The sequence below is a fragment of the Cylas formicarius genome, unplaced genomic scaffold (genome assembly GCF_029955315.1).
Source record: "Cylas formicarius isolate icCylForm1 unplaced genomic scaffold, icCylForm1.1 PGA_scaffold_6__28_contigs__length_40554024, whole genome shotgun sequence".
Lineage (NCBI taxonomy): Eukaryota > Metazoa > Arthropoda > Insecta > Coleoptera > Brentidae > Cylas > Cylas formicarius.
The window spans coordinates 3,340,357-3,352,791 of NW_026844347.1; the positions used below are offsets into that span (position 1 = coordinate 3,340,357).

The window sequence follows — 12,435 nt, forward strand, 5'->3', positions numbered from 1 at the left end:
GAGCGGAGCGAGTGTTTAATGAATGAGTGACTCAAAAAGTTTACTGAACGTGTTGCATACTATACTTTTTCTACCACCATTAGTTTTTGGGTACATTTTCGCAAAACAACACGAATACACTCACTGACATGATTGTCACAATTGACAAACGTCAAAGTTCAAAGCGTGGGAAATATATCCGAAAACATCTCTTGACTCTAAGACTCAAATTATTGTAACTGCCATATTGAAGTTACCACTTGTAATTTCTGTCATTTATAAAAGACATTGTCTAGTAACCAAAAATGTTTTACTGTAAACATTGTCAATATACAAAATATCACATCATAAAATTACAACAAAATAAAACATGCTCCTTGCTAGCGCAACAACATTGTAATAATAACTATTTGCTACTTAGTCCTTCTCTGTTTCATCTCTTCCACTTTTTTTGCTGTGATAGGATTCGGAGTCGCAATCTTTGGAAGAGTATCTGAAAAATTATATAAATCAGTATATAGAGAAAATTCAATGAGTTGTATGGCTATTACATTAGAAATTTGTGTACAGTTTATGCTATATCCTCATGGCAACTGAAAAAAAGTAATATATAACATATAACCAAGGGGTATTTTAGCGTACAAGGACAATGTTTCAAGGCAATTCAAGGTATTGTAGAAAAAGTTTAGACATTTATGCTATATCCTCATGGCAACTTGAAAAAAGTGACTTAAAGTATATTGCAATCATAGCATACAGCGATGATGAAGTTCAGGATAATTTCAAGAAAGTGTTGAGGTATTTTGGGGAATTTTGCGGCATCTCCAGGATTTTCTAGTGTTAGGGAAAGGGGCGGGGAAATTTCGAGGACTGGGGAGCACACTAGAAAAAGTACATGAAAAATTGTAAATTACTTTTTTTAAAAAGCAATGTTTCTGCAAAGAGGATATGTCAAGGTAAGACAAAAAATATTTGTTATGTCTAGTTACTTATTTCAGTTTCAGTATAAAAATATAAATTATACATTTGAAGAGTGGAAATGTCAAACGGGGTACCTGCTATTTTTTAGTATATTAACATTTTGCTTTAGAACTGTTTAGGTGCCCTGCCCCAGAAAAGGAATATGTGCCTATGGTAATAATTGAGTAACCTGCATTGGCCTTATTTTTACAAACACAGGCAATTATAACCATTGATGTAAATTTAAACAGTTTTACTTGATTATCTTAAAAATCAAAAGCACTTAATGCAAGTTTCTATAAAATTGTGTTAAAATCATCAACAGAATTAGGTTCCAACACTAATAATTTGGGAAAATTTTAAGAAAGTTTGAAAAATTACGGGTATTTTGAGGTATTTTAAAAACATTTAGAGATTTTTTCTATAACAATGTACAGACTTTTTCAGTAATTTCTTCTTGATTGCAACCAAACTAACCGAAAGATAAAAATAAAAACATATATTTTAAGACATTTGATTAGCATTTATATAAATGGATGTAAACAAATTATTTTCGATGTTAATGACTTATTAATTACAAATTAATAAATAATTATAATTAATGCATGCCAAACAATTTTTTTTCACTTGGGAAGCAACAGGCCTGACTGATTATGATGTGATAAATAATTTCCCAATAAAAAAAAACTAAATAAAATCTGTTTTGCAACCACGACTTTTTATCTAGGTAATACTGTAAATAGGATTACATTATTTCTAGGCTGGATTCACTCGTTTTCATAAAATGCTCTGGCTCAGAAGATCCTGATCCTGAACCTACTTCCATTAGCTCTTCCTTACTTTCTTCATGATCTACATCAGGCTCATTATCATGTTCGCTGTCTTGCACACTTGACATTTGCCACGCCGGTATCGAAGGGGGAACTACTGGAGCATTTACAGAGGGAAATTGTTTTCTGCAATTTAAATTAAAAACTCTGAATGAAGTAAAATAAAAAAAATTGACAATTTTACCTGGTCAGCAACAATCCTTTAACAGTGGATAACTCAGATTTGAAGTCTTTCAGTTGTCTTGCTACTTCATTATCTGGACTAGAATTGATCTTATCAATTTCAGCTTTCACATCACATATATCGTTTCTAATTTCACTTATTGAACTCCTCATATTATTTTCAAAAGTTTCCAACTTATCATCTAAGTCTTTTTTCTTCTTGCCAAATAAAAATGGTGCTATGTACATCTATAAAGAAAATTCAAATAGGTCACCTGGATAAATGATAATTTTTGCAACTAGTCATTTGTAATTTAGCATTTGATTCCTATTTGTGCATGTGCCATGATTAGAATTGTGAGGCAGGAAACAAGATGTTGAATGAAAGGGGGTTTTGATTTTGATATTACTTATTTTTAAATGAAAATTAAATAAAACTAACCAAACATGAGACAAGTAGCTAACAACGTGGCAGCATAAGCTGGCATAATTTCACATGATTAAACAAAATTAGTACCTCTTTCCAATGTCTTATAAACAAAAGCTTGATAAAAATTTTAAGTGAAAAAACAATATAAGTAATACAGTTTTACTTACCTCATAAAGTTTATGTATGACATAAGCAACAACGCTAAATATTGCTATGTTGTGGGCAATTTCCTTTATTTTATGTAATATTGTTACTTGACTATAAATATTAGCAGGTGCATTATAAGGCTGTGTAGAAATTACTTGAAAATCTTGTTGCTTATCATGATGTTCATAAGCGCCTGATTTCTCACATGCTATTCTTATCTCCTCTTCAGTTAAACCTCTTCGTTGTAAAAATTGTTGTTTTTGAGACAGTGGGCTATTAATAACTTTGGGGTTTTGCAAAAATTTGATTGCAGTATCCACCTAAAGGAATAATTTTTACTTTGCATCTTCAAGTGTAAATTTGAATAGTCATATTACAATGTTGAGAAAAGCTTAATAGTTCAAAACATTACTTACCAAATCATTTCTATCAGAATTTGCTTTGGTTTCAACAGAAACTTCAGTTGAAGCCATGTGTATATTATTCCAAAAGTTCTATAATAGATGAAAATTCTATAAGCCAAAGTTCATCCAAGCCGTTCATTGAAATGGTTTTAGCATACAAATGAAACCATACCAAAATTTAACGAAACTTAAATTTGTAATAGAACACAATGATCACAACTGATCTTAGTACACTACGATCACGGTTTTCTCTACTTCACTCAAAAGAATAATATAATCACAGAATACCAAAACTAGTTTGGTAGTGCATTGGATAATTGATATGACTGTCCTCGTTAAGCTGTGTCCACACTGTGTCAAATGGAATCGATCGACATACCGTGAGTGTGTAGACGTGTTAAACGTATAAAGTTACTAGAGATATGCTGATAAAACAGGAACTGATGGAACAGCTATGAAAATAATTTTCAGAAGGTCCATTCAACGTGCACATCTATGACATTTAAAATTTTATCTTGTGACTTTGCGTCATTCAACAACCAACATGGCCGCTGCCAGATCGTCAGTAAGTTTGTTGTATGCGGCTTTTGTGAAACGTGTTAAGAGTATTAAAAAAAATATAGAGGGCTGTGGTTTCCACTATATATTTTCCCTTTTGGTTAAAGATATGGACTGAAATGTATTTTACTCATTTGCGCAGCCACTTAAATCATATTCTCTGCCCATGGTAAAACCCAGTAATTGGCGTTTCCAGCGAACAGCAGTATATTTGTGTTTAATGGATATTGGGATTGTGTTTTCCGATTTAAGATTATAAATTTCGTAATAATACTCATCGGAAACCACTGCTGTTCTGTATATTTTCTACATTTACAGTTTTTAATTTTCTCATTGCCGATGCTTCAAATACCGTTTCCTATAAAAATATCGTTTTTATTTTTCGTTTTTATATAATGTCCGGAAACGATTCGACGGACGATCAAAGTGAAGACGGTGAATTACAAAGCCCCGTGGAAAACAAAGAGGAATCTGAAGGGATGGAACACCAAAAGTAAATTTTCAAATGATTTATGCTAAGACTATATTTATATTTTGATGTTGGTAATTATTATTTAGCAATGAAGACGATGATGATCCAGAGAACGTTGATGCATTAGACATAAAACCTCCCCAAGCGAAAGTTTCTAACCGGAAGACTAAAAGGCGTGAACATGAAAAAACCCGCCACAAGAGGTCAGATAGATCAGAACGCCATAGGGAAGAGAGGCACTCTCATCGGGAAAAACATCATAGGTAATAAAGCGTCAGATTACAGAGACTCATCTTTAGGTAGGCATGTTTGCAGAGATAAATCCTCAAGATCTCTTAAAGAAAGAGAGCACTATCAAAAAGAAAGAGATAGATATTATCGGGAGCAAATGGGGTACACTGATGCCCAGTATTTAACAGAAAGGGCTTTTAGAGAAAGGAAGGCGGAGGAGGCGCGAAATCGCCACATTGAATCTAGAAAACAAGAAAAAATAGTGAAAGACGTAAGAGGTCATGGAAAAGATCAAGAGAAGCACAAGCGGGAAAAACATGATGAAGAAAACAGAGATCGAGCAAGCAAAGCTTTGGCTGACCTTCGAGAAAGGTGAGATACATCCATCATAATCTGGTTTATCTAAAATCTTTTATCTTGTTTTGTGCAGGCTAATTGAGAAAAGAACAAAAGGAGATGATTCAGCTCATAAGCATGGGAAAAGAAGTCGCAAAGATAGGAAATATCGTTTGCATCATGAGAATCATGAAGATCCTCTTGAGGGAGAGGCTGGTAGTTATGTTAAAGAGATAATTAATATTACTACCGAGGAGAGGAAAAACAGAAAAGATAAAGAAGGAGAGAAACAGCTAACAGAAGAAGAGAAGCAAGAGCAGGAGCAGAGACGTGAAAAACTGTTGGAAGCAGGTAAAAAGCAAGTTTTCAGTTTTGAGTATTTTATATCATATATTTAGCAAATTAATTGAGGTCAACTATATTGGTAGGTGTCAATCTTATTCCTTAATCAGAGCAGATGTATAATTTCAAATATAAATTATCATTAAAATCTGTTCTTTTACAACTTTTGGACAACTACAAGAAATATAGGAAAGTTTTGAAAATTTGGAAATTCTGTATTTTATAACAAATTCATTCATAAAATTTTAAGTAATATATATAAAAATATAATAGAAATAATAACAGTTGATCATGATATTAGTATATTTAATATATTATAAATAAATTATTATAAAACATTCTGAATTGTGCAAATGATTTCAAAATTCAGAACAGTAGAGGTAACATTCTTAATTTTGATAATTTAAACCTTTTTCATTCAATTGTAATTCATAACCTCTGATTAATTATTTCTTATTTGAAGCAGGATTAACGAATTTCAACTCAGAATATGGTTTCTTATTTTTTGTAGATTTTTAATTCAAACCTGCTCATTTACCTTCCGCATTTCCTTTTTTTTTTACAGAGAGGGAAATGGCCAGGCTAAAGGAAAGATCTCGCGTAGAACGCGAAAGAAGACATTTGGAGAAAGTCTCTAAGCGCAAAAATGAAGAAGAGGATTCGCCTTCCAAGCGTGTGAGAAGTGATGATGTCCAGATTGTTATGGTGTCAGACGCATCTGACGAAGCGCCTTCTGACATCAACGATGTTTCAGAGAAGAGCTTAAGCGAAGGAGAAGATGTAATTAGCGACAGGAGTCGAAGCAGGAGTGTATCTGATAGGAGTAAGAGTAGGAGCAGAAGCAGAAGCAAGAGTAGAAGTAGAAGTTATTCTGGTGATGAAAGTGTGGATTCTGAAAGAAATTCTCGCTCCAAAACTAAGTCTAGGAGCCGCAGCCTTAGTAAAAGCAGAAGCAGGTGAATTTTTTGTTTTGTCCTATATCAGTATGACAATTTATTTGTTAATATGTAATTGCTATTACGCCATAAAAAGTCAATGATTAGAAATCACCATACAACTTCGAATATAAATAAGATTAAAGGCTGTGTGTTGTCTTTATTACCTAGGGTACTCAGAGCTGCTTATGGACCAATTGAAACTATATGTTTATATGTTGGTGGATAAATTAAAGTTGTTTTCTGAATTTGTGCCTTCAAAGATTGACTTTACAGTAACTTGTCTTCAGATTTTTTTGTATCCTAAAATTTTGATTGTTAAATTTTGTTAAATTATTGATTGTAAATTTTATTTTAAAATTAAATTAATTAAATTTAATGAATTTAAATTTGTATTTATTTTGACAAGCAACTCAAAACATTTGCTTTGAATTTTGGATCAGTGGCATTGTAAGATGGTATTATTATATATACTTTATATCTGAAGGAATGTTTATGAACAAACAAACAAAATACTCTAAACGCGTATTAATTCTTCTACTACTTCTACTAAATTCCATTTTTAAAATCTGTCAAATTGTCGATGTTGCTTTAGTGAAATTCAAATAAACCAAATAAAATTTTGAAATTCAAATGTTAATTTTGAGCTTTCATCATGATCTTAGACATTTACCTTGGAATTGGCGTCTTTTCTAGCAGGAGTAGAAGTAGAAGCCATAGCTCTGATCGATCTCGTTCAGAATCAGTAAGAAGCAAAGAGGAAGACGATGAAATGCTGAAGGACAAAGACAAGGATGAGAAAGAGGAGAAAAATGGTGAAGAAAAAAAACCTATCATTGATGACGATTTGCCACCCTATTATCCGGCAGTTCAGGTAAACATTTTTCAATTTTTATTTCATAGTAAAGAGATGTGAGAGTTGATCATTATTATAGGGTTGTCGCTCTGTCGAGGAGTTTCAGTGTTTGAATAGAATAGAAGAAGGTACCTATGGTGTTGTATACCGTGCGCGGGACAAACGTACCAATGAAATCGTCGCCTTAAAGCGGCTAAAAATGGAAAAGGAAAAAGAAGGCTTCCCGATCACTTCCCTAAGAGAGATCAATACCTTACTGAAGTGCCAGCATGCCAACATAGTGACTGTACGAGAGATTGTGGTTGGCAGCAACATGGACAAGATATTCATTGTGATGGATTATGTAGAACATGATCTCAAATCACTAATGGAGACGATGCGACACAAGAAGCAGAGCTTCATGCCTGGCGAGGTCAAGTGCCTCCTGAAGCAGCTGCTGCAGGCGGTCGACCACCTGCACGATAATTGGATTTTGCACAGAGATTTGAAAACTTCAAACCTGTTGCTCTCACATAAAGGTGTCCTCAAGGTGGGGGATTTTGGTTTGGCACGTGAGTACGGGTCTCCCTTGAAGCCCTATACGCCGATCGTCGTTACGTTGTGGTACCGAGCGCCAGAATTGCTTCTCGGAATTAAAGAGGTAGAGATTTTCCTGTACCAAGTGAAGGATTTTCATTTATTTTAAGAATGTTGGCCCTGATTATTGACCTTTTTGCATTTCTGGGTATTTTAATGAAAAATTTTTGCTTATTAATTAGCAGGGTCTTATGTTTATATTTGATGTGCAGCGAGTACAAGAGAAGCATAAGAACTTATCAATAAAGGGATATCTCTCTTATTAGTAAATATCATAGAATCAAAAGCAAGGGGTTGAGACAAAGTGGAAATCGCGAGTAACATTTTTACGTATTAACAAATAGTTCTTTTTTAAACAAAATTCATGTTTGTTCTGATAAATGAAAGGCCGAATACTTTGAATTTTAAAAATTAAGCAATACAAATTATCCCTACATTTTTCCGAGCCGACAAGCTTAGTTTCTTTCAGGGCTACTGGGCTATGTGAGTTAAATTAAACTCCGAAAGACGATGGTCCCAGTATCTTTTGTTTAGTTTTGTTTCACCAAAAATTATTTCTCTTTTTACTAGTAGTCGATATATCCCTGCTGCCAAAGTCCCAGCACACTGTACATATATAGGACAAATCAGCAACAAACTCATTTAGTCAAAAAATAATCCCGTGTCTTATGGTCACTGCAAAATTATTGAAACAGTTAAAACTTGGATTTCTTTTAACTATTTGGGTAATCTTCACAATATTACATCTGCTATTTTTTAATAACAGGTAATAATAGATCAAAGAATATGTAAAAATACTTCATAATTTATCATTCCAAATTTAATTTAGCTTGCAAGTTATTGGCTGATTCCATCCAAAACAGTAATGGTAGGTAGTTTTTAGAGTGTAGGACTAAGTAAAAATCTTAATATCTGCAAAGTTGGAACTTTGTTAATATAAATGAGAGTATTTAGTGTTAGAGACACAAAAAATATGGATATCATATTTTAAGAGGTTCTGATTGCTCACTCTTATTTCCGACACTCTGCATAAACATAACCAATTGTATTGACATTAAAAGTTAAGTCGTACTTTCAGTGATATTTTTGTAAAAAATCACAATGTTTCATCAAAAAGTAACTGCACCACATTGGTAAAGTAAATTGCACAACATTCGTCAAATGGCCTTGCTAAGTTTTTTTGCAAAATTTACAGTTATGCAACATATTAGAGTTAATGACAGAATCCAAATATGAAAGATGTATAGTGCGTTCCATAAATAAAAAGGTAACCCCAGTTTTTTACGCGTTTGTGGGTCATTTGTCCACCTTTTTAATTTCTGATACCAATAAATGTCAATTTGAAAACGATGAAAAATTGCGTTATTTTGAAATTTCTTCCTATGGTAAACTTATTACATGTTGATGAAATGTGTGCCTTTTTTGTTCTTTGCAGTATTCCACACCAATAGACATGTGGTCAGTCGGATGCATATTTGCCGAATTGTTGCTAATGAACGCCCTCTTTCCAGGAAAGTCTGAAGTTGACCAGCTAAATCGCATTTTCAAAGTAAGGTTGCACGTTTTCAAAAAAATTCTTACTAGCTATTTATTATATTGTTTTGTGCATGTGTGTGTGTGTGTGTGTGTTTTTTTTTAGGATCTTGGCACGCCTAGCGAAAAAATTTGGCCTGGCTTTAAAGAGCTGCCCGCTGTCAAGAAAATGAAATTTAATGAATACCCGGTTTCCAATCTAAGGGCGAAGTTTAACACCCTAAGTGAAGTGGGTCTTGGTATGCTTGTCAAATTCCTCACATATGACCCTGCGCAGCGGGTCACCGTCGAGGAAGCCATGAAACATACATACTTTAACGAACCGCCTCTGCCGATCGATCCGGCTATGTTCCCGACATGGCCTGCCAAATCGGAGCTCGGCCACAAGAGAGCACTGGCTGCCAGTCCCAAACCACCGTCAGGTGGCGGGGAGTATAAGAGATTGGTATGTATGCCATCTGGTATTTAGTATAGGCGCCCAAACTGTTCATAAAAAAATTGATAGGATGTTACGCACGAAGTTCAATTCTTTAGTTAAAAAAAGTTTATAATTTCTCTTTCTTCATTTTCCACCTTGCTTTCTTCCTTTAAAATTGCAGAGTACTTTTGAAGCACTCGAGATATCCCTGTAAACTGATAATATAAATATATTCAAATGAAGTATGGTATGTTGGCCTCTAGTTTTTCAGAAGATAGAATTTGAAATGATGAACATCTGTTAAATGAGACAGAATACCTCTTAAAGCGAAACTGAGGCTATAGCTAACAACCCTTCTTTCTTACATTCTGGATAAATATTTTAAGTATTGTTTTAAATTAAATTTTAGATGTGTACGGGTTTGTTATTTGTTAAATGAATGGGGTAAAAAGAAAATTAGGGGGCTATACATTTTATAATGATGTTTGTGCAAAACCTATAAGAGATGGGTAAATTTATTGAGTGTTATTAACATTTTATATAAAATTTTTAGTGAACAGTTTACATGATTATCGCTGTCTGTTTTATGTTTGATATTTGTGTTTATTTATTTAATTTTTTCCTTGGTAGGGCGGAGAAGACGATGATGGTTACGGCTTTCGTTTGGGGATGGGTGTCGATATTAGGAGAGGCGGGGCAGGATTTAGTTTAAAATTTTGAATAAGTTGTGATATAATTTCAAGTTCATGTATTAAAAGTCTTGAAAATTATAAATGATTTTATTTGCACCGTCAACATTCTACGAAGAAACTCAATATTAACTATATACAGTTGCTTTAAAAAGCGGATATAGCAACAAATTGCGAGTACTGAAACTAGAATGTTAATCAATTTATCTCCCAGAAAATTTATAAACATTGCCAACGCTGCAATTCCACCTTATTCAGAAATTCAACCCCGTGTCCGATGGCTTGAAGTTTTTGATAATTGTACAAAAAAGCAACTGGGGTTTAAAAACAAATCTTTGATGGTTAAGTATGCACTCTGCCTACCCGTTACTAATACAGAGGAAGAGAGAGTGTTTTCAATTATAAACAACTTTTAGAGTAGCGAACAAAGTTAACTTCATGTGAGCACTTTGAAATTAGCCATGATTATAAGGTGCAACGGGAATTACGTTGTAATTTTACAAATCACTTTTAAAAAGTGATGTAGCTCCAAAAGCAATACATGATCAAAATAAGAATACTTTTGAACAATAACTAAATTAAAAAATCATTAGACATAAGAAAAGTTTTGTTATACTCAAAGAGAAGTTTTTTTTTAATAAATTTAAAAAAATATGTATTAGGTTTTATTTTTTACATGAGTTATCGAGGCGGGGGTGCGGGAGTTGACGTTGGTCACCTTGCATAATGTTACGTTTGGTTCCGGTTCTTAAACGCAGAGGCCTTTAGCGTAAAACTGTTGCAACGTAAACACTACTAATTTATATAACCACTCTATTTATGGTCGTCGGTTATTTACATTTGCGCACTCCGCCTTCTCTTTTCGACTTTCGACTGACTGACGGGCCGCTTCCCGCTTTTATAGACCGCAGCACCTGCTCGCGATAGCGGTATAATATTCCAGATGCCTTCTCGTTCGATTTCCGCCTACGTCCGACTTCCTGGAACGTTGACGGCTCCGGATCAGGCCTGAGCTCTGCTCATTCGACTCGCTGGAAACAATGTTCACAGGACATTATCGAAAACACGTGAAACATATAGGTCTATATTGTATTAAAAAAAAATAACTTAAATACCTCAACTTTGGTCATAGAAGCTGTCACATATTATTTTTGAAAACATATTTGTTGTCTGATTTATTTATTATTATTTAGGCCATAAGAAAACGTACAGGTTTAGTTACAACCAAAGATTTTATAGGATCTCATGCAACCAGTGCGGTAAACCGCATTTGACTCACGAGTTTATTTGACACGAGCGGAGCGAGTATAGTATCAACAGAAGTTGCTCAGTTAGACATTGCCTTAGTGAATAAAATTTGAATATTAAATACATTAGCTTTTTTGTTAAGAAGTTAATGTGATTCACCCACTTCAAATTTGTATCAATATAAATACCCAAGTATTTTACAGTTTTTGCTTTCAAAATTTGTTCATTTAAATTTTCAACACGTATACTTTTAAAAGAAGGACGATCAACAATAGTTTTTGAAAAAGCCATATAGTTAGTTTTCTCTACATTCAGAGAGAGTCTGTTGCAGTCTAACCATTCATTTACCCTGTTGAAGTTCGCCGGTTGCCTGGGCTCTCGCCCCATCCCAGATATCATTGCTAAAAACTCTCCCCTTTATATTTAACAATGTTAGTCCCTTAATATACAGATTGAAGAGTGTCGGTCCCAGTACTGTGCCCTGTTGTATGCCTATATGTATAATTACTATAGTTTCAAGTTCGCTTATTACATCTCGAATTCTTGTTCGTTGCACCCTACTTGCCAGGTAGCCTTCAAAAACCCTCAACACAATGTTACTTATCAAACTGATTGGCCTGTAATTTTTAACCAATTTGTCACTGACTTTTCTGCCATATTATTTTCTTTGGATATGACTTTTGTGTTGTTTTTGTATGTTGTCTGTCTTCATAATTGACAAGTGAAATTCGATCAAAATGTTTTAAATAACATTGTGCATTTGTAGAGTGTTATCTATCATTATTTAATAATAATATGTATTTTATAATAAATTATTATGCGATTGTGATGTCCAATTCACCTGCAAGGCATAGGCAAATACGATTCGGGGAATCTCAATAAAGATATCGACTCCATTGAGTTCTCAGAATGACACAACGGCGGGGTACCACATAATGTAAATAAATAAATATAAATTTCATTGTGTTTTATTGTAATTTGACGGGTCAATTCCACAACGCTTGTGGTATGTAAATAAAAATCAGGAAAATTGACGAAACGTATTTTTATTGCGCTACGACATAAGGATTTCCGCTTTTTTGAAAATATTGAAAACTCCGAATATTGAAAATTAAACATTTCCGGAGCTACATTGATATGTTTTTTTTCTTTATTTAGGTGTTGAATTTCAAGAGGAGCGTCGGCGTATTTTTTGAAACACCCTATATAATATCTACTGCGGAACATGAGACCGATTTAGGGAGTTGAAACAATTTGGCAACAACGTGAGGATCCAGCTTTTTGTGACCCACGCATTTAATTAAATATTCCTGCCGTACCTCCTGCTAA

The 12,435-nt window shown here is 33.8% G+C and overlaps 2 protein-coding genes across 5 annotated transcripts; one reads left to right on the top strand and one right to left on the bottom strand.

The window, feature by feature from the left end:
* Positions 1 to 3,179, bottom strand: LOC132703361 (peroxisomal membrane protein PEX14). 3 transcript variants are annotated; one of them, XM_060672576.1, is made up of 6 exons: positions 2,925 to 3,179; positions 2,529 to 2,828; positions 1,954 to 2,180; positions 1,689 to 1,895; positions 531 to 572; positions 1 to 472 (listed from the first exon to the last, which is right to left on the bottom strand). In XM_060672576.1, the coding sequence occupies exons 1-5, from the start codon at positions 2,979 to 2,981 to the stop codon at positions 551 to 553; spliced, it is 813 nt and encodes a 270-aa protein (XP_060528559.1). In that variant the 5' UTR covers positions 2,982 to 3,179; the 3' UTR covers positions 1 to 472; positions 531 to 550. The 3 variants fall into 3 exon arrangements, with proteins under 3 accessions (XP_060528559.1, XP_060528558.1, XP_060528560.1); XM_060672575.1 differs by lacking the exon at positions 531 to 572 and having other exon boundaries at positions 157 to 472; XM_060672577.1 differs by lacking the exons at positions 1 to 472; positions 531 to 572 and adding an exon at positions 657 to 694.
* Positions 3,180 to 3,639: 460 nt separating this feature from the next.
* LOC132703726 (serine/threonine-protein kinase PITSLRE) lies at positions 3,640 to 9,937 on the top strand. Of its 2 annotated transcripts, none has more exons than XM_060673160.1 (10): positions 3,640 to 3,963; positions 4,029 to 4,205; positions 4,258 to 4,545; positions 4,604 to 4,860; positions 5,417 to 5,807; positions 6,483 to 6,660; positions 6,722 to 7,282; positions 8,654 to 8,767; positions 8,858 to 9,196; positions 9,800 to 9,937. In XM_060673160.1, exons 1-10 carry the CDS (start codon positions 3,866 to 3,868, stop codon positions 9,887 to 9,889), a joined length of 2,493 nt encoding a protein of 830 aa, XP_060529143.1. In that variant the 5' UTR covers positions 3,640 to 3,865; the 3' UTR covers positions 9,890 to 9,937. The 2 variants fall into 2 exon arrangements, with proteins under 2 accessions (XP_060529143.1, XP_060529144.1); XM_060673161.1 differs by having other exon boundaries at positions 3,641 to 3,963; positions 6,486 to 6,660.
* The last annotated feature ends 2,498 nt before the right edge of the window (positions 9,938 to 12,435 follow it).